The sequence below is a fragment of the Ranitomeya variabilis genome, chromosome 1, assembly GCF_051348905.1.
Source record: "Ranitomeya variabilis isolate aRanVar5 chromosome 1, aRanVar5.hap1, whole genome shotgun sequence".
In the NCBI taxonomy this organism is placed as follows: domain Eukaryota; kingdom Metazoa; phylum Chordata; class Amphibia; order Anura; family Dendrobatidae; genus Ranitomeya; species Ranitomeya variabilis.
Window position 1 is genome coordinate 763,883,508 of NC_135232.1, and position 20,556 is coordinate 763,904,063.

Below are 20,556 nucleotides of genomic sequence, written 5' to 3' on the forward strand. Positions count from 1 at the left end.
GATTAATGTTTGCAAATGCACACAGGAACAGACTTTTTATGTCTCTTTTGGAGTACTGGCTTCTTCCTGATGCTACATAAAGAAGCAGTGTGTTTCAGGTGTGCATTAAAATACATCCATAGTTGTGTCTCTAATTAACTCAGATGTTGCAAAAAAAAAGAAGCTTCCAAACACATGACATCATCATATGGGCAGTCCTGAATTGTTTAAAGGCATAGTAATCTTAGTGTATGTAAACTTTGGACTTTGCAGTAATACAAATGACGACATAAAACACACTCTCTCTCTCTCATTATTCTGGCATTTGGAAAATATTAATAATTATGGTAATCCTAACTGACCTAAAACGGGAAAGGTTTATTCTGATTTCATGTCAGATAATGAGAAAAACATGCATATGTGTCTTTTTATTGAGTGTATGTATGTGGTTTCAACTGTACATGTGCAATCTGATCATCATCTATACTGCGTGCTTTGTGCTCTTTGATCAATCTCTACTCAGTCTTCTGGTAGTGGGTCAGTTTTAGACTGCTGTGTGTATTTCCTGCACCATCTCTTGTCAGTAACATCTTTACCTTGAATTTCCAGGATTAGTTTTTCTGGTTAGTCAGATGTGGCACTGTGAACTTCTCAGAGTGGCAACTATCTTTGCTTCTTCTGTTTCTTAGTACAATGTTGCCCTCTCGTTTCTGGACTGTTTTCTGGTTCTTTGGGTTTCTGAGCCCATAACCTGTTGGAACCAAATTAATCTCTGTACTGTCCAGCTGTTCAACAGTGAATGTATTTATTTAGGAACAAAGATAACATAGCTTACAGCTGGTATTTCTTATAGCTTAGAATCTTAGCATTTTGTCTGTCAGCTTGCAAAGTGAAAGTAGTGTATGCTCCAGCCACACACACAGTGAGTAAATAGAATTTCCGTTTTTTTTTAATGTTGTTTTATTGGTAATATAACACTATTGCTGGAGACAGGTTAATGCATTATTAAACAGTAGTAAATAGCATTTGATACAATGTACAGTGGGGAAAATAAGTGTTTGATACACTGCCGATTTTGCAAGTTTTCCCACCTATAAAAAATAGAGAGGTCTGTAATTTTTTATCTTAAGTACACTTCAACTTTGAGAGACAGAATTTAAAAATAAAAGAACAGATTTTTAGATAATTAAATTGCATTTTTTTGCATGAAATAAATATTTAAAGAAAAACAACCAGGTCTTACTGGTTGGTAGGTGATTAAGAGGCCCTCCTACTCTGCACTAATTACATGTATTAATTGCACCTGTTTGAATTTGTTACCTGTATGAAAGACATCTGTCCACACACTCCAGCACACTCCAACATCTCCACCATGGCCCAGACCAAAGAGCTGTCTAAGGACACCAGGAACAAAATTGTAGACCTGCACAAGGCTGGGATGGGCTGGGGAACATTAGGCAAGTAACTTGGTGAGTAGGCAACAACTGTTGGCATAATTATCAGAAAATGGAAGAAACATGGGGCTCCATGTAGGATCTCGTCTCATGGGGTAAGGATTATTCTGAGGAAGGTCAGGAATCAGCCCAGAACTGTATGAGAGGACCTCCTGAAGAGAGCTGGAACCAGTCTCAAACACACTACGCAGTCATGGATTAAATCCTGCAGGGCATGCAAGGTCCCCCTGCTCATGCCAGCACATATCCAGGCCAATTTTAAGTTCGCCAATGACCATCTGGATGATCCAGAGAAGGCATGGGAGAAGGTCATGTGGTCAGATGAGACCAAAAGAGAACTTTTTTGTATCAACTCCACTCGCCGTGTTTGGAGGAAGAAAGACAAGTACAACCCCAAGTACACCATCCCAACTGTGAAGCATGGTGGGGGAAACATCAAAATTTGGGGGTGCTTTTCTGCAAAGGTGACAGAACGACTGAATGGTACAGTTAGGAGGATAGATGGGGTCATGCATCGCGAGATTTGGGCCAACAATCTCCTGCCCTCAGTAAGAGCATTGAAGATGGGTCGTGGCTGGTTCTTTTAGCATGACAATGACCCAAAACACGCAGTCAGAGCAACTGACTGGCTCCGTAAGTAGCATTTCAAGCTCCTGGAGTGGCCTAGTCAGTTTCCAGACATGAACCCAATCGAAAATCTTCAGATGGAGTGGAACCTCAATGTTGCCCAACGGCAGCCCCGACACCTGAAAGATCTGGAGAAGATCTGTGTGGAGGAGTCGGACAAAATCTATGGTGCAGTGTGAGCAAACTTGATCAAGAACTACAGGAAAAGCCTGACCTCTGTAATTGCAAACAAATGTTTCTGCATCAAATATTAAGTTATTTTCCATGGTATAAAGTATTTATTTTATGCAATACAATGCAAATGAATTATGTAAAAATCATACAATCTGATTTTCAGGTTTTTTTTTAAGATTCTGTCCCTCAGGTAGGAAAACTGGTAAAATGGGCAGTGTATCAAATACTTATTTTCCCCACTGTGTACAATAATAAGCATTATTCCAGCAATGTTGATAATGAAAAGCTGTGCTAAAAGCAAAATACTGACTTCTGGGAAACAACTGTTCCTCAAATATGAATAAAAATGTCAACTGAAATACTGTATTTAACCAGGTTACGCTTTTGTTTGCATGTCTCCTAGGTTCCAAGTGTAGATTTACCATATCCAAACCCAGCTGACAACTCTATGTGGCCCACTAAGAATGAAGAAAAACCGGTCAATTCATCAAAGAAACCCTTAAAAGTGTGTAAAACCGCAATAAACAAAGCAGTTTCTTTCATGAAAGACGGAGAATTGGCTCAGGATTTGAAGAAAATGGAGAACTCAATGGCAGCACACATGAAAAATGTCAAGGACAGTTTTGGACACTTTGCACAAACAGGGCAGAAGACGTCACCTCATACACCTCAGCAGGGATACCACCAACCAACTGCCCCAGAGGAATATAAAGCGCCTCCTCCATTTGCACCAGGATTTTCTTAAACAGGAAAGTGGACTTATGTTGAAAAATCTCCTGTATATAATACCGTATAGTGAATTTTGTGGATTTCTGAAAGTAGGCACTCAAGCAAATCTTATTCTTGTAACCTGTACTTCAGCACAAGACGTCCCTATGTGCCCATATTACACAGCCTACATATTTATCCTCCATGAGGAAATGGAGTCTCTCCCATAATCAATGATCCTAGAGGAGAATTCCTCTGTAATAACGAATGGTCTTTTGGTATAAGAACTTCTGTATGCCCCCTAAACAATCTGTGTGTCTTCCCGTAAAATTGGAGGTATGTGGAGGTAATACATGAGCCCAGAGCAGGCTACCAATGCTGTAGATCTGTACAAAACAGTTGCGTATAAAAAGGGTTGTAAGTCTGCAATATAATCCTGTGCTATAAGATCTAGACACAGCTCAAGAAATGTTTCAGAATGGAACCTCTGTTTAGAATAACACTGGGAACCCACTGAAAATGCCATAAAAGAGCAAAATATGACTATTTGCAAGACTTATTTCAAGATAGTAGTTTAATATTGGACTTAAATGGGTGGTATTGGCAAAAACAAAAGTTTTGTAGGGGCTTAGAGGTGTATTAAAATAACTAAGTGATACTCACCTACCTGTATCCGTTGCATCCAACTACACACTGCTCAAGTCTCTAGACCGCTGCAGCCAAGCAAAGGCTGCAGCGGTCCTGCTGATGGTGGAACAATGACATCTCTTCCTGCATCAGTGCAGACCATGAAGCAACCAATAATACCACTATATAAGGTTATATCATACTGCCATGCTGAAATTACATAATACAACCTCATAGTGATGGAATAATGCCACCACACTGATCATTGCTAACACATCTGTGCCAAGACTAATACTACCATCAATAGTGCAATATAAGAGACAATAATACCACCAGACCATAACCACAGTATGGTAATATCCAGCTGGCACAGTAGTGATAATGTCACCATATTGATCATTATTGACAAAAATAATAGATAAAAACTGATATTTCCACCAAGCAGTGCCAATATAATAGTAGCTATCAGTTCTATATCAGTGCTCTGCCTACGGTATGTGTGTATAATCCAGGGACTCACCGGTTATCGTCTCACATCAAAGTCATTCATTTCTTTCCATTCAGCCAAGACAGTCATGACCAGTTCTCCACCCATAACTCAGCTCGGCAGAATGAAACACACAGACATCTTTGGACATTGCGTTTCCAGCTCCCTACTAACGATTCCCCACCGTTACACAAAGCACATAGTGGTATAACCAATGCCTTATGCCCTGCACGGTAATCGTACCTTAGTTTTCTGTCCCATACAGTAATAATGCTCCCTCTGTGCCTCCACATAGTAATAGTGCCCCCTTCTATGACCCCCTCTATCTGTAGTTAAAAATCCCCCTAGTACTGTCCCCCTTTGCCTCATTCTAATAAGAATGCCCCTATTCCACCTTATAATACCCCCAATTGTGCCTCTTTATAGTTAGAATAATGCCCCCATTATTCTTTCTTGTAATAATGCTCCCTTTGTGCCTCCTTATAATACTGTAATGCCCTTAGTGTGCTTCTTTTCTACACTAATACCCACCTGTGTCTCTTTATAATCATGCCCTTCCTTGTAACTTCTTATAGCACCCCCACTGTGCTTCTTTAGATCAATAATAATGCCAAGAAGAAAATTGTAGAATGGTTAACGGCCTAAAGTTGGCTTCTAATCATATAACCCTTTAGACGCCACAGTCTATAGTGACTGCAGTATCTAAGGTGCTTAACAGAAAGAGTTGTGAGCTCCACCCTGATAGGACTGGGGGGATTGTGGCACGATACTCTACTATGGCAGCCTTCAGACCTGCCGTAAGCATAGACTGCCTCATAATTGCTTCTCAGTCTATACTTAGGAGAAATATATCATTTTTAGACAGCTTTTAAATGCTAGGGAAGTCACATTTAACCTGTAAACCCTTGCCTTTGTATAATGTGTATATAATTACTGGAATGGTGTTGGGAATTAGTTTTTAAGTAATTAGATTTAGTGCATTTTTTTCTTATTCAGCCAGCTACATTCTGGATTTATGTTTAGACATTTATCCATCCCCAGATGTTTTCTGATTCACAATGCGGATGGGTTTATGACTATGTCCATTAATGCAGACAATTGTGATGTGCACTACATACATCTGTATTTTGGTTTCACTTAAAAATAAATGACCTTTATCTATTTACAATTCTGCTTTCCTGTAATTAGGCTGCGCACTAATATGGATTCTGTAGCTTGATGGTAAAAGTCTGAACGTCTCTTCTTTCCACTAGAAACATTTCATATATCAGGGGTAGTCACAGTATGTGTCTGCTATAGGTCCTGAATAGAGGGGTGTTAAGGCTCGAAGCTCCTTACTCCTGTATCATCTGTATCACCGGGAGTCTGACCTTACAAGGAGCTTCTTTTTTTCCTTGTGTACCATAATGGTAGGACATCGAAGAATGAGGAAACCTGCAAATAATCATGTTTCCACTTTTGCCAATGAAAAATGGAAACAGGCAGGCCCCCAATTTTCTTCTTTTTTTTTTTTACTCATTGTATCTCTTAATCCCTAAATTTTGGCCTTTTTAACTGGTGAAATGTATTTATCCATTTATTTATTTTACCCACTTATATAGCGACATTAATTCCACAGCGCTTTACAGACATTATCATCGCTGTCCCTATTGGGGCTCACAATCTTTATTCCCTATCAGTATGTCTTTGGAGTGTGGGAGGAAACCGGAGACCCCAGAGGAAACCCACCGAAAAACGGGGAGAACATACAAACTCCTTGCAGATGTTGTCCTTGGTGGGATTTCAACCCAGGACCCCAGTGGGAAAATGCTAACCACTGAGCCACTGTGCTGCTCATCTAAAATACCCTCATGAAAAAATACAACAGAAATCCCCACATGGAAATTATGATGACAAGGCTCAAGTATAACCATAGGGTATCATGGTGGCTCAGTTAGCATTGTAGTCTTGTGGTGCAGGGGAATACATCTATGAAAACATCTGCAAGGAGTTTGTACATTATGTTACTGAATATCCGTGTAAGATACTTGTGTTCATATCTTAAATATTTTTCTTCCATAAATATAAAGTAATGTATAAAGTATGAATAGAAAGTTTTTTGTAGAGGGTTTGATATTTAAATAGGATTTACTTATAAAAGAACTACACTGTACACCAAAGAATACACTGTATGGCTGGTTTACACTGATGAAATAAACTGATGTTAGTTTTGACTGTACATTGTCTGGATTAGACATTTTCTATATTCTTGCTGTAAACAATACAAATGAATGCACATGAGCCCAGTGATTGGACCCCGAACCAACAGAAGTCTTTTGTAAAGGATAATGCTATTAGTTATCACAGCAGTATTTCATCTTTTACTATTTTACAGACCTGTGTTTTAACTTTCATCTGTTTCATTTAAGGTACCGTCACACTAAGCAACGTCGCCAGCGATCTGTGACGTTGCAGCGTCCTAGGGAGCGATATCGCTGTATTTGACACGCAGCAGCGATCAGAATCCCGCTGTGAAATTGCTGGTCGCTGCTAGAAGGTCTGCACATTATTTGGTCGCTAGGTCGCCGTGTATCGCCGTGTTTGACAGCAAAAGCAACCATACCAGCGACATTTTACGCTGGTAACCAGGGTAAACATCGGGTTACTAAGCGCAGGGCCGCGCTTAGTAACCCGATGTTTACCCTGGTTACCAGCGTAAAATGTAAAAAAAAACAAACAGCACATACTCACATGCTTCCCCCGGCGTCCGCTTCCCACACTGACTGAGCGCCGCAAATTGAAAGTGAAAGCACAGCACAGCGGTGACGTCACCGCTGTGCCCTGCTACTGCCGGCGCTCAGTCATTACAGGAAGCGGACGCCGGGGGACGCATGTAAGTATGTACTTACATTTTACGCTGGTAACCAGGGTAAACATCGGGTTACTAAGCGCGGCCCTGCGCTTAGCAACCCGATGTTTACCCTGGTTACCCGGGGACCTCGGCATCGTTGGTCGCTGGAGAGCGGTCTGTGTGACAGCTCTCCAGCGTCCAAACAGCGACGCTGCAGCGATCGGCATCGCTGTCGCTATCGCTGCAGCGTCGCTTAGTGTGACGGTACCTTTACAAGTTGGTATTTACAGCAAAATATTTTAAAGAGTAACCATTGTTTTACTTATTTCATAAGTCAAGAGTACACGTGAAAATAAGGAACTTTGTGAGGATCTGAGGTTGTGGGTTGTAATAATCACCTAGACCGGTTAATGATACAACTATTTTTTATTCCATACATCCATGGTTTACAACAAATCCAGGTAGATGGCCAAAATACAATGTCCTCAGTCCACAAGATCCCCTCCCCGGGGCCGGTAGTCCCACTGTCCCCGTGCCAGGCGATACTCACTGTTTTCAACTTTTGGTTGGCCCACAGATTTCGTATCTCCAGCCAGTATAATCTGCAATCACAGCCTACGCTCCTCCAAATGACAGGTAACACAATCAGGTATCCAGCAACAATCGTTACGAAAGTTCCTGAAATCCAGATGACAGATCCTTCAACAGTAGCCGAGTGTTAAGCCCAGCCAGCAACCAATCTCCAAACTCCATAGGCCATCCATCCATGTGCTCCAGGACGTCATCCTCCATCCTCTCCCTTCAACATTACTCTCCCCACTCCCTGACTAAACATGTGGCTTCTTCCCTCTTCCCTGGGATCAGCCCCCTGAACTGGTAGAAGTGTAAACACCCTTAAGCATTTGCTTTTAGCTCAAAGAATGAAGACTATTCCAGAAGCCCATCATCTGGAATTGCATGTGAGACCCCTGTGAGGAGGGCTGCCCTGGGTCTACTATCCCCATCCACACAAGATTAATCCAGGAGGTGAAAAAAAAACTTATTTAGCTGATAAGATGTATTATAAAGTTTCATATTTCCAAGCATATCCTTGTTTTAGGTAAGAAAAATTAAAACCACGGTTACTTTTTTTTAAATATACGCAAAACACATGGCCTATGGGTTTGTGTACTCTGAAACGGGTCAGAACCAAACATGCCTGTCTACTAATTGTAAGGAAATACAAATAAAGTAATACATTTGAATATATTTGTGGTCCTGGAGATTTCTCTTGAATTTTATATAAGTAAGATACTTTTTTTTTAATTATTGACCAAAACAGAAGCCAACTATGTCAGCGTACTCTACAATGGGTGAATAATGGGTAATTTGCTTTTGACTAGACACAGTTTAGAATTACTGTCCATCCTTGGTCCGAACAGTAAATCAGATGTATAGATACTGAGTTTGAAGGTGAAATTCTCTCTGCCTGCAGTGAACAGCAGTGGGAGCTTACTGTGTATATCTCATATGTGATAAATAGTATGTAGATAATAAATACGGTATTTGCTGGTTAATTCAAGTCACTTTACAGAATAGCAATTTCATAATACAATGGGATTATTTGCAATGCTCATTTTAACAGTGACGGTGTTGGTGATATTGTAAAGATTTACAACTCCACGGGATTGCCCTACATACTCGTAATAGATAACATAACATCATGTGGCTAGTAGATCATTGGTTAAGTCAAAAAATCCCTCTTTGATTAGTTAGAACAATTACGGAACATCTATGTTTAGTTAATGTGGCTCAAAAAGATGCATGATTTTATTAGAAAACACATGTAATGGGCAATGACAAAAGCTTTACTGTGTATGTACAATATAAAACTGAAGCAGACAACTGAACAGTTCTTTATGTATGGAAACTTCAAATCCGGATATGAAATGTGCTGTTGGAAGAAAAAAAAAAAACAAGTTAATCATTTTAGAATTCAAATTACAAAGTCAGTACTTAGGCTTTATACACAATACAATGTTAGCTTCTTTTTTAACAGAGCCATGATTATACCTAGGGATGAGTGAACTCAAACTGTAAAGCGTCCGGTACTGAACTCTGAACACAGAATCTTTCCTGTAAGTCCGGTTTTCCTGTTTTGTTTTGGTGCCGAATAAAGTTTGTTGAAAGGCTGCAGCCAATGGCTGCGATTAGCTGGCACAACACGTAACCCGGCCTGCACAAATGCCAAATGATGGGTGGCGCTGCCATTGTGCTCTGATTAGCGAGGGGACAGTGTAAAATAAATAAATAATTTTAAAAAACTACATGGGGTCACCCCTTGTTTTAATAACCAGTGTAAAATGGCCGCTGGACAGGTCCTTGAAGGGAGATATGTATTGTCGCGGTTGGTAGCTTTGGTGATGTGAGCTCGGAAAGCATGCTCCAGCACATATAGTGCTGAGAGAGTTATTAGGCCAATCCAGGGCTGAGTTTTAGGAGCAGTCGTAAGCGATGGGTGGGAATGACTGCTCACATATCCCCACCCCAGGGGCATGGTTTGGCAGATGAAAAAGAGATCGAGTGTCTCATTCAGTGTCTGGGTCTGGAGATCTCCTGTGTGTTGGTCTGTGCTAAGGCCTAAAGAACCGGACATTTCCCGAGCGGGTGGACCCACGATATTGTATGGACTTTTTACTTTGTATTTTCTCTTTGTGCCGGAAAAGGCAATCGTTTGCTTGCTTATGCTTACGAAGGTTTATGCAGCCTTAATAAACCTGCCAGGACATTTTAACAAAATTGCTCCCTGTGCTTACCTCAACTGCAGCTAAGTGAATACAAAACCCTACGTTAGGTAAGGGAAAGAAGACAGCTGTGAGCTGGTCTTATTATGCTTAGAAGGGGCCAATATCCGTGGACCTTCCCAGCTTATTAATATCGGCCCCTAGCTGTCTGCTTTTCCTTTGCTGGTTATTAAAAATGGGTGGATAAAAAAAAATGATGTGGAGTCCCCCCTATTTTTAATAACCAGCTAAAGCAAAGAAGACATCTGGGGGCTGATATTAATATGCTGGGAAGGTCCATGGATATTGCCCCCTTCCCAGCCTAATAAGACCAGCCATCAGCTGTCTTAGAAATGTTGCATCAATTAGATGTGCCAATTCTGAATTCCAGAAGATGGAAGAGGAACGACAGTGGTGGAGCAGCAGGTCATAGAAGGCAGGAGCTGGCTGCTGTAGCTAACCCCTGTGCCTGATTCTAAAGAGAAATGAATATTCACTGCACTGACAATGAATATTCATTTCTCTGTAATAGCGCGCAGTGTCAGCCACAGCAATTGGCTACTGCAACTGCTGCACGGTCACGTGTCCCTGCTACTTAAGAGTAATGAATATTCACCTCTCTCTACTCCCATGGGCATGGAGAGAGGTGAATATTCATTTCTCTTAAGTAGCAACACACGTGACCGCCCGGCAGCAGACACTGTGTGCGTTACTTAATACTCACTGCCCTCCACTCACATACTTCTGGTGTGGGGAGCAGTGAGTATTCCGGCAGCTGTGCACTGCTTGTGAGCAACACATGACGTCCATGCCATGCGCTGCTTACAATCATAAAGCAGCTGCTGGCACCGGAACAAGACACTGTGAGGGATAGCAGGAAGTTAAGTAATGGTTTATTTTCTTTGTGTTTTTTAATGGGGGCCATACATACCAGGATAGGGATGGGGCCATGCATACAAGGATAGGGGTGGATCACTGTCTTCACAAGAGACATAGGAAGTCACCTCTGTGTGAGGGAGGTCTGGGGTCAAGGGAGGACAGTACTGAGCCTACTGAGGAACCCATGCAGGTTGGTGCAGCACCTCACTCTGGTAAACTGCCTGTTGTCTGGTATAAAGGGGGAGTGTGTTTCTATTGTAGTAAAATGGGCCATTTCGTGGGCACATGTCCCTCCTTATCACACAGTAAACAACTGCCAGGAAAACTAGGTGGCCCGGGTTGCGGGCAGGTTAGCAACCCGGGTGTCCTCGTCACCTCCATGGGTAGGACACAATTTTTCCTACCAGCTGTAATCCATCTGGGTGAGATTAAGGTGGATGTGTCTGCATTTCTGGACAGTGGGATGGGGTTTAATTTGATCAACGCTAAGTCGTCCAGGTCCAAGGCCTCAATCCACATACTCTCTCCAGACCCATATCCATAATCACCATCGACTCCACCTCCTTGAGACAGTGACATTTTACTCAAGTCATCAGAGTTTTATGGCTTCAGGTGGGGGCCATGCACACTGAGGTGTTAGACTGTTATGTGCTAGAGGGTCTGCCCTCACCTGTGGTACTCATTGGCTTGCTCTGCACAATCCTGTGATAGATTGGCAGACTCAGGAGGTAGTAATATGGAGTGGGTATTGACAAGGACATTGCCTGGGTACCCGGTTTGCTAGGGTGGATACCCAGTCTGTGCTGAGTTACCTGATGGATTTTGGGGACATGTTCTCGGAACAGAGGTGCCAAGAACTCCCTCCCCATCATCCTTATGGTTGCTCCATAAATCTTGTCCCTGGTGCCAAGCTGCCTAAAAGCAGACTCTATAATATCTCTTGGTCCAGAGAGGCAGGCCATGAAGGACTACATCGCAGAAAGCATGTGCAGCGCCCCAGAGTCCTGGTCGTTGCAGTACTGATGCTCCGCCGCTAAGGGGGGCTATGGTACGTCCGATGGCACTGAAGGAGTTCACCTGACCAGGTATCACAGACACCAATACACTTCACAGTCTGGCCTCCAGGGGGAGCTAAGGGTGCTATGTATTAGGCCACTCCTCACAATCTGGTAAAACTGGGGGTTAGATAGGAAGTTAGTCAGAAGCTGACTGGGTTGGAACCAGGCAACATCCTGTGGCAGAGGGTGTTACAGGGGAAGATTCAGGGGGGTCCCTGTCAGGGGTGGGATCCTGACAGAGGCCTAGCGAACAGAGAGAACGTTACGGGACCGCGCCTGCACGTCATTGCGGCGGTACCCCAAGAAAGGACAAGAAGTGAGGTTTATTGTGCTGAGTGAGAAACGAGATCAACGCAACAAGGAGAATTACCAGTAGGAGTCGTGCTGTAAGACGAGGCAACATTCTACTGAGGCGCATAGCCGGTGGCCGGAACGCCGAGGAAGTATTGAGCTCCAGGCCTTACTTCAAACCTACGGCAGGACAGTCAGTTATAGGCGGGCTGCCTCACTCAAATCACCTAAGCAGACACAGGGGGCAACATTTGGAGAGGGGCGACTCTAGGGTCCTGGAAGACCTCCGAGCCTACCCGTCGTACGGGTGCGTCCTAGCCATATCATCTGGGGGACGAAGCAGAACATCATAATCGAGTTGTGAGGGAACTTCAGAAACAGACACAACAGTTGTGGGGACTATCCCGTAAGCACAGCAGGGGAGGACCACAACACACAAGCGCTAGAAGGTAGGCACAGATTTCCACCTGCAAAGGGAACTCTGGAGGTGCCGTTGGACCGGCCGGACTTACGCAGCCCGGTTAACCGTATTCCAGATTGAGGATCCTGAAGCCTTCAGTAAAGAGGTAAAGAGACTGCAACCTGGTGTCCTTGTTATTTACTGCGACCTGCACCGCACCATAACATCATCACCATCCACACCTTTCATTGGACGCCCCTCAGCAGGGTCACGGACCGGGTCTAGCCACCGTGACAGCCCCAGAACAGAGACTCAGAGGCCCGGTACCGGGTACCCCTCGGCCCTGCGGCAGTGGGGGCGCTCCACATGGCTAAAGGTTATATCAGACATCCTCTTCTCCTTTTGCCGTGGGGTTCTTTTATATAAAGAGAAAAGATGGGAGGTAATGCCCATGCTTGGATTTCCGTAAACTTAATACAATCACTGTCATTGATCCTTATCCACTCCCTCTCATTCCCGACCTCTTTAATCAGATTGTAGGGGCAAAGTGGTTCTCAAAGATGGACCTCAGGGGGGCATATAACCACATTTGCATTAAAGAGGGAGATGAGTGGAAGACAGCATTCAATACACCTGAAGGACACTATGAGAACCTGGTGATACCTTTTGGGCTGACGAACGCGCCCGCCATCTTTTAACACTTTACATATGACATCTTTAGTCACTTGGTAGGCAGGTTCGTGGTTATCTATCTGGATGAGATATTAATTTAATCAACAACCTGAGTCACATCAGGCACATGTCAGGCAGATCTTACATATACTCAGAGACAATAAGTTATATGTCAAACCCGAGAAGTGTATGTTCTCGGTTGAGGAGATCCCTTCCCTAGGACATGTGTTGTCTTCCACTGGTTTTTGCATGGATCCAGTGAAAGTCCAGACAGTATTGGATTGGGATCGGACAGAGGATTTGAAGGCATTACAAACGTTTTTAGGTTTTGCCAACAACTACCGCAAGTTCATAAAAAAAATTTCGGTAGTAGCCAAACCTCTTACGGATATGACCAGGAAGGTGGTCCAGTCCCACCAGGGAGGCATTTGATATGTTGAAGAAGTGTTTTTCATCTGCGCCGATCCTTATTCAGCCTGACGCCATGTTGGAAATCTCTATGCTCACAGCTGAGCTCAGTTAACCACTATTTTCCCCTTTATAACCGGGATCTGATGGAAATTCTTGTCAGAGCTAGCATTTGCTGCATGGCTAACTGAGGGAGAGGTTTTCATATGAGAAGCAGAGTTGGAGGAGTTATCTGTGTGTTGCTGGTTTGTATATGTGCTAATTCCCTATCCTTCTCTATTTTGGTTTATTCGCCTATCTCCATGCCCCAGTGCATTCCTCTTATATGTGAGTGTATATTTTGTACGCCTGGAGTTTTCTGTTAACCCTTGTTTGTGTTACCTTGTTTGTCGGGTTGGTGTACTACAGTGCACAGTATTGCCCCTCTTCCCTGGTTGGGGGAAGAGAACAGATGGAGGGCTGACTTAGGAGATAAGGCAAAGGTGGATGCCCCAGCATCTTCACCTTCAGAAGTATCCCAGGGACTAGGGTATGTTAGGGTGCTCCCTAGTGTTAGGGACAGGGAAGGAGCTCCTGGTCCCGGGTCACCCTACAGCTGTGTCGTGACACCCAGGCTGCAGAGACACATGCTCTGCCTGTGCTGCTCCCCCACATGAGATGGCAAAAGATGTATAGCTGACTCTGACAAATACTGGACGTACTGCCCACATATACCCACTAAACACTAAGACCCATGTCATAAAAACAGATTCCCCATAGCAAGGACTAGATGTTTCCTCCCCCACTGCTGCAAAAATGACTACCCTAGAACAGACAGGACAGCTGGCAGATGGCAGAGAGATGAATGGTGAGACCTCAACCACTTATGAGATACCCAAAGCGTTGTGGAGTAGAGATGACACAAGGCAGGCTAGGGTGACTGAATACTGTCTATGGAGCCCAGGGGACCATCTGGCCATGCTAAAACAGCTTTACAAAGATAAAGGCTGCATTTTCAAGATGACCCCTTCATGATGGAAGAAAGAATGCTGTGAGTTCAAAGAAGCCCCAAATTATCTGATGTTGGAATCTGGTGAAGAGTTACTAAGTCTAGCAGGATGGACTGGCCAGTGAAGTATGGACACAAGAACATTTCCGGTCTTATAGAATCACAAAAGGAGGGAATTGTGGGAAATAAGGATCCATTTTCTCTTCTCAGTCCCCATTTTTTGCTCTAAATCTATCATATAGCACCTTTACACAGAACCCCCCTACTGTCACGCACAGTGTAGGAAAGACTAAGTGCAACACGAAGGGATAAGGGGAAGGGAACCCAACACTAAGGAAGGGGCGAGTGGAGACCCCTAGGCAGATCTAACGTCACCCTGTCTGTCCTAAGCGTCCATATATGGGTCCTGTACCTTTTGCCGAGCAGGATACCTAACCCCTCCCTGACCACGGCAATAAGCCCTGCATAGGGATGACCAGGATATTCACTAGTCAATCCCCACTACCACTAAAGACAGATGGGATACACAAACAAGGGTAACACTTAGCTTGAATAGACTCAGAGAGAAACACAGACGTCCTCCAAACACCAAAGAAAAAGATATCTGACTGCTGTAGCTCCAAGCCTCAACAGGGAAACGGAAATATCACCAGCAACTCCCATCAGCAAGCTGGGAGTTAAAAACACCCCAGTCCAGGTGTGTCAACTAGAGCTGAGGGAGGTTGCCACTGGGTCCTCAAGTCAGAAGGACTAGGAAGGAGTCTGCAAAACTAACCGCTGAGACCTTCTGCGCTAGATGCAGTGTGACTGCAGTCTCTGACACACCCGTGACACCTACACATTCCAAGTGCCTGAGAAAGTTAATCAAACCAGACACCTAGACACATCTATCTCGAAAACCCAGAAAACAGTTGCTTGCTTCTTGGTATAAAGCCCTTTCTGTTAAGGGGTGTATGTAAACCCTGCCTGCATTTCATTAAAGCGGAATTTCTTGCTGGACATCATCTGTGCTGTCTATTGATTCTCCAAGCTCATTCATCGCAACACCTCTAATCTGGCCTTGCACATCAACTCTGATGGACCCCATGTGCCCACCCATAGGTGTAACATGAAAAAATGTGGAAACGTTCATGGAGTATGAATACTTTTTCAAAGCTCTGTATATGCATATTTATAGATATTCTGAAAAGATGTCAGTGCTCTATATGATATAAATGTGACTATAAAAAGTGGACCTCACCCCCTGGAAAGCAGGCTTCTGAAAATAATGGGTTGTAAACACTGAATTTAGCTTTTAAAACCTGGTCAATACAAAAAAGGATCCTCCTAAAGCTGCCAATCCAAATATGATTTACAGGTCCCTGTTGGTCTAGGGAAGTGAAGGTGAAATTGTTAGCATCCCTAGTGGTCTTGAGTAGTAATAAGGGAACTATCAGTATCACTGCTGATCTATAAGATTATCTTGCCTCCCTAGGCTTTAAAGGGAATCTGTCACCATGATTTTGATAATGTGGAATGTGGAAACGGAGACCCTGACTCCAGTGATGTGTCAGTTACTAAGCTGGTTAGTGTAGTTTTCATAAAAACACTGTTTTATCAGCAGGAGATTATCAATAGAGGACTAGTAAACCATCTGTCAGGTAGTCCTCCATGTCCATGAGCTCTGTATTACCCTGCCCCACCACTGATTGGCAGCTTTCTATGTACACTGTACTAGTTTCTGGATGCAACTCACAGAGAACTCGAGACAGTCAGGAATCAATATAGTTCTATTTATATACAGCACTAACTTTACAGTGCTTTAAAGTAGCTCTAAACAATTAGCGTTAATAACTATGCAAATCAACATTAACCCCTTAACGACCATTTTTTGCATTTTCATTTTTTGCTCCCCTTCTTCCCAGAGCCATAACTCTTTTATTTTTTGGTCAAAATGGCCATGTCAGGGCTTGTTTTTTGCGGGACAAGTTGTACTTTTAAAAAACACCATTGTTTTAACATATCGTGTACTGGAAAACGGTGCTGTGAAATTGCAAAAAAGTGCAATCCCACAGTTGTTTTTTTTTTGTTGTTGTTACCATGTTGAATAAATGCTAAAACTGACCTGCCACTATCATTCTCCAGACCATTATGAGTTCATAGACACCAAACATGTATAGGTTCTTTTTTATTTAAGTGGTGAAAAAAATTTCCAAACTTTAAAAAAAAAAAATTGCGCCATTTTCTGATACCCGTAGCATCTCCATTTTTCATGATCTCGGGTTGGGTGAGGGCTTATTTTTTGTGCACCGAGCTGACGTTTTTAATTATACCATTTGGTGCAGATATGATCTTTTGATTGCCCGTTATTGCAGTTTAAGGCCAGTCCACCATAGGGGTGGAGCCGCATATTCATTTCTGTAATGGGCGGCCCCACGTGACCGCATACAGGAGAAGCTGCGGCCAGGACAGGACACTGCGAGGGAGGCGGGTGAGTATTTTAATAACAGCGGGCGGGCGCACAGGGGGTGGGAGAGGGGTGGGTACAGGGATCTTTATGTTAAACACGAGAAACAAACAAAAAAAAGGATTATTCATATCTTCTCTACAGCAAACGCTGCTGCAGAGAAGATATGAATGGCGGCTTCAGCACCACGTGGGGGGGACAGCGCTTACTGTAGCGCTGTCTCCTGCACGGCACACGGACTGCACACGGACAACGTCCGTGTGCGGTACGTGTTTTACATGGACCCATTGACTTTAATGGGTCCGTGTAATACGTGCGCTCCCACGAACACTGACATGTCTCCGTGTTTGGCACACAGAGAAACGGTCCGCAAAAAATCAATGACATCTGCACAGATGCATTGATTTCAATGTGTCTACGTGTGTCAGTGGCTCTGGTACGTGAGGAAACTGTCACCTCACGTACCGGAGCCACTGACGTGTGAAACCGGCCTAATGCAGTGTTGCAGCGACCAAAAAAAAGTAATTCTGGCATTTTTACTTTACTATGTGTATGTTTGATTTTTTAAAGTTTTTTCTAATTGTTTTATTTTGAAAAAAACAGCTGACATGTGTCGGAAAAGATGTGGGCTCAGCGCTGGAGCCCACATCAAAGGGAGGGAGTCCGACATCGGCGTACTATTACGCCCGATGTCGGAATGGGGTTAAAGCTGCCAATCAAAGGTGTGGGTGGGGTTATATACAACCCAGCATTCAGACAACTGCTAAAGGCCCCGTCTCACATAGCGAGATCGCTAGCGAGATCGCTGCTGAGTCACAAGTTTTGTGACGCAACAGCGACCTCCATAGCGATCTCGCTATGTGTGACACGTACCAGCGATCAGGCCCCTGCTGTGAGATCGCTGGTCGTGTCGGAATGGCCTGGACCTTTTTTTGGTCGTTGAGGCCCCGCTGACATCGCTGAATCGGTGTGTGTGACACCGATCCAGCGATGTCTTCACTGGTAACCAGGGTAAACATCGGGTTACTAAGCGCAGGGCCGCGCTTAGTAACCCGATGTTTACCCTGGTTACCAGCGTAAATGTAAAAAAAAACAAACAGTACATATTCGCCTTTCGGTGTCCAGGTCCCTTGCCGTCTGCTTCCTGCTCTCACTGACTGCCGGCCGTACAGTGAGAAGTGAGAGCACAGCGGTGACGTCACCGCTGCGCTCTGCTCTCACTGTACGGCCGGATCTCAGTCAGAGCAGGAAGCAGACGGCAAGGGACCTGGACACCGAAAGGCGAGTATGTACTGTTTGTTTTTTTTTACATTTACGCTGGTAACCAGGGTAAACATCGGGTTACTAAGCGCGGCCCTGCGCTTAGTAACCCGATGTTTACCCTGGTTACCCGGGTGCTGCAGGGGGACTTCGGCATCGTTGAAGACAGTTTCAACGATGCCGAAGTCGTTCCCCTGATCGTTGGTCGCTGGAGAGAGCTGTCTGTGTGACAGCTCCCCAGCGACCACACAGCGACTTACCAACGATCACGGCCAGGTCATATCGCTGGTCGTGATCGTTGGTAAATCGCTTAGTGAGACGGGGCCTTAAATCTGCATCAGATAAGACAGTAGTTTTATCAAAATAACAGCAAGTAGCCCAGTAAGTGATACATAACCAAAATCAGGGTCTCAGCCCCTACATTATGCTGCTCTCAGATGGGACAGCAAAAATCTGGTGACAGATTCTGCATTTTTACCAGGAATGTGGCAAGAAATTGCACAGCAATTGAACATGGGAAAGCAGTAAAAGTCTGGAAATGTGAACCATCTCATAATTGTAATGGTTACAGTGGTCAACTTAGCTGGTTGTGAGTCGTTTGGTGGGCCATTTTTCACTCATTTAGTCAAAATACATAGCAATGGCAATGAGTTGTAAAATCAAGCAAAGTCAAGTATTGAGCACGTTCTTCAAGGCTGCTAACAACTGTATAGCATGTTCCAGAATGATTTTTGATACCTGAGAAAGTCTGGTGCTCTCACAATCATGTGTTGGAAATCTTCCAGTGATAGCTTTCCATCATTATCTACATCAGCCTCATCTATCACCTTCTCACAAACCAAACACACTTCCTCTGGTGTTAGCTCATTCCGGGTAAGCTTGTTTAGCGTTTTTTCTAGGTCTGACTTACATATGTAATCATCATTATTGAAATCTAGGAAAAGAACACAGTGGGAAAAAAGAAAAGTGATTTTATTTTGACAATAAGATTCAATAAGATGATGACAAAGCACTTGTGACCCAACTAGATGTTCAGAAATGGTACTTCATCCTAAGTATATATAGGTGAAATATGTACATCTGGTATGCCCAATATTATGTCCCTATTTTTGAGCCTGCATCATTCTTAAACTTTAGAAAAATTCAAGTACTAGATTGAAAATGCATTCATTCATTATCCACCGATCTTGGTGTTACAATCTCTGTTTTTATTTTGGTTTTAATTTATCTGAAATAACTCAAGTGGTCATAACCCTCCATTATTGATAGTGTCAGTGATGTCTATTTTTTTCTACTTGATGTACATCCTTCACCTTGGACCATCCCATATTGCTATGCTTTATTGCATAGCTCACAAGGTGAGCATTTTTTTTTATCCATTTGATGAATTTTTACATGTCATGCAGTACTACCTATGGGAGTGGCCTGGTCTATTTTATTTATTGATAGCATTATCTATTCTAGGATAAAATGGCACCCCAAGCCACTGAAGTGCTAGATTTTTAGGATTGTTATAGATGAAAAATTGTAGATTCAGAGCAGTTCCAAAAACTGTGAGCCTTGACAAAGTGGAAGTCCTACCATCAAAATTTGTATCCTCTTAAATATTGCAATCATCGTATTATACAGCACTGTGTAATTACAATTGCTCATTTTACCTTTCTACCCAGCTATGACATCACCTGATTAAAAACTGACTTGCTCAATACTTCTAAGCTCTATGGAGAATAGAAACAGTAGGTCAATTTGCCCTGTATAAGTCACTGCAAAAGTCCATGGCAGGGGAGAAGCAGCAGGTAGGTCAGAAGTTGAAGAGGGAGATGACTTATGCAGGAATAGAGACATCCTGCTTCTACATAGAGGAGAGAAAATAGAAGAATTAACTATGTAGAAAGGCAAAATGAGCAACTGTAAGTACACAGTGCTATTTAATATGATAATTGAACACTTAAAGAAAAAGGCAGATGAACTACAACCACAGAGTATAATCCAGTATAATCAATTTTTATTAAATATATCACATAGAATAGGTATAAATAAATAAATAGAAGGAGCTGTCTCCATGACGGCTGTGGTGTGCTTACGCTCTTGAGAATGGTTCCCAGTCTCAGCTTCACACTTTGTAAAAGAACAATAATCTTGAACCGGATAGTTGATTGGCAAGAAATTAAACCCTCCCTTATTCTTCACAGATATACTATACTAGACTGCAGTAGAAAACTTATACCCTCTGGTCAGGGCCGTATTTGGTGTTCATTCTGCCCTAGGCACTCTACTGATAAGTCAGACTAAAAGTGCCGATACCCTTTAGATAATAGTTAAAGTCCTCCACGTACACCAGACTAATGTTATCCAAACTCGACGGTTTTGGCTGACAGTCTAAGGGCTCCTGCAGACAAGTATAAGAAATCAACTGCGTTTCATCCAGAAAACTCAGACATTTTTTTTTCTCATTAGATTTGAATCCTTCTGCCATCAATGTATCCATTTTTATTTTTACAACTGC

General features: G+C 43.2%; 2 protein-coding genes across 6 annotated transcripts in view; one reads left to right on the top strand and one right to left on the bottom strand.

The window, feature by feature from the left end:
* The window catches only part of HSH2D (hematopoietic SH2 domain containing), a 317,087-nt gene extending 310,813 nt beyond the window's left edge, over positions 1–6,274 (top strand). For all 5 annotated transcript variants that reach the window (XM_077271834.1, XM_077271828.1, XM_077271843.1 and 2 more), the window contains one exon: positions 2,638–6,274. In XM_077271834.1, the coding sequence (XP_077127949.1) occupies positions 2,638–2,979 (342 nt within the window). In that variant the 3' untranslated portion in view covers positions 2,980–6,274. The remainder of the gene's footprint in view (positions 1–2,637) is intronic.
* Positions 6,275–7,967: 1,693 nt separating this feature from the next.
* The window catches only part of CIB3 (calcium and integrin binding family member 3), a 151,588-nt gene continuing 138,999 nt past the window's right edge, over positions 7,968–20,556 (bottom strand). The window contains exons 5-6 of the mRNA XM_077254089.1: positions 18,789–18,984; positions 7,968–8,819 (exon numbers count right to left, since the gene is read on the bottom strand). Coding sequence (XP_077110204.1) covers positions 8,798–8,819; positions 18,789–18,984 — 218 coding nt within the window. The 3' untranslated portion in view covers positions 7,968–8,797. The remainder of the gene's footprint in view (positions 8,820–18,788; positions 18,985–20,556) is intronic.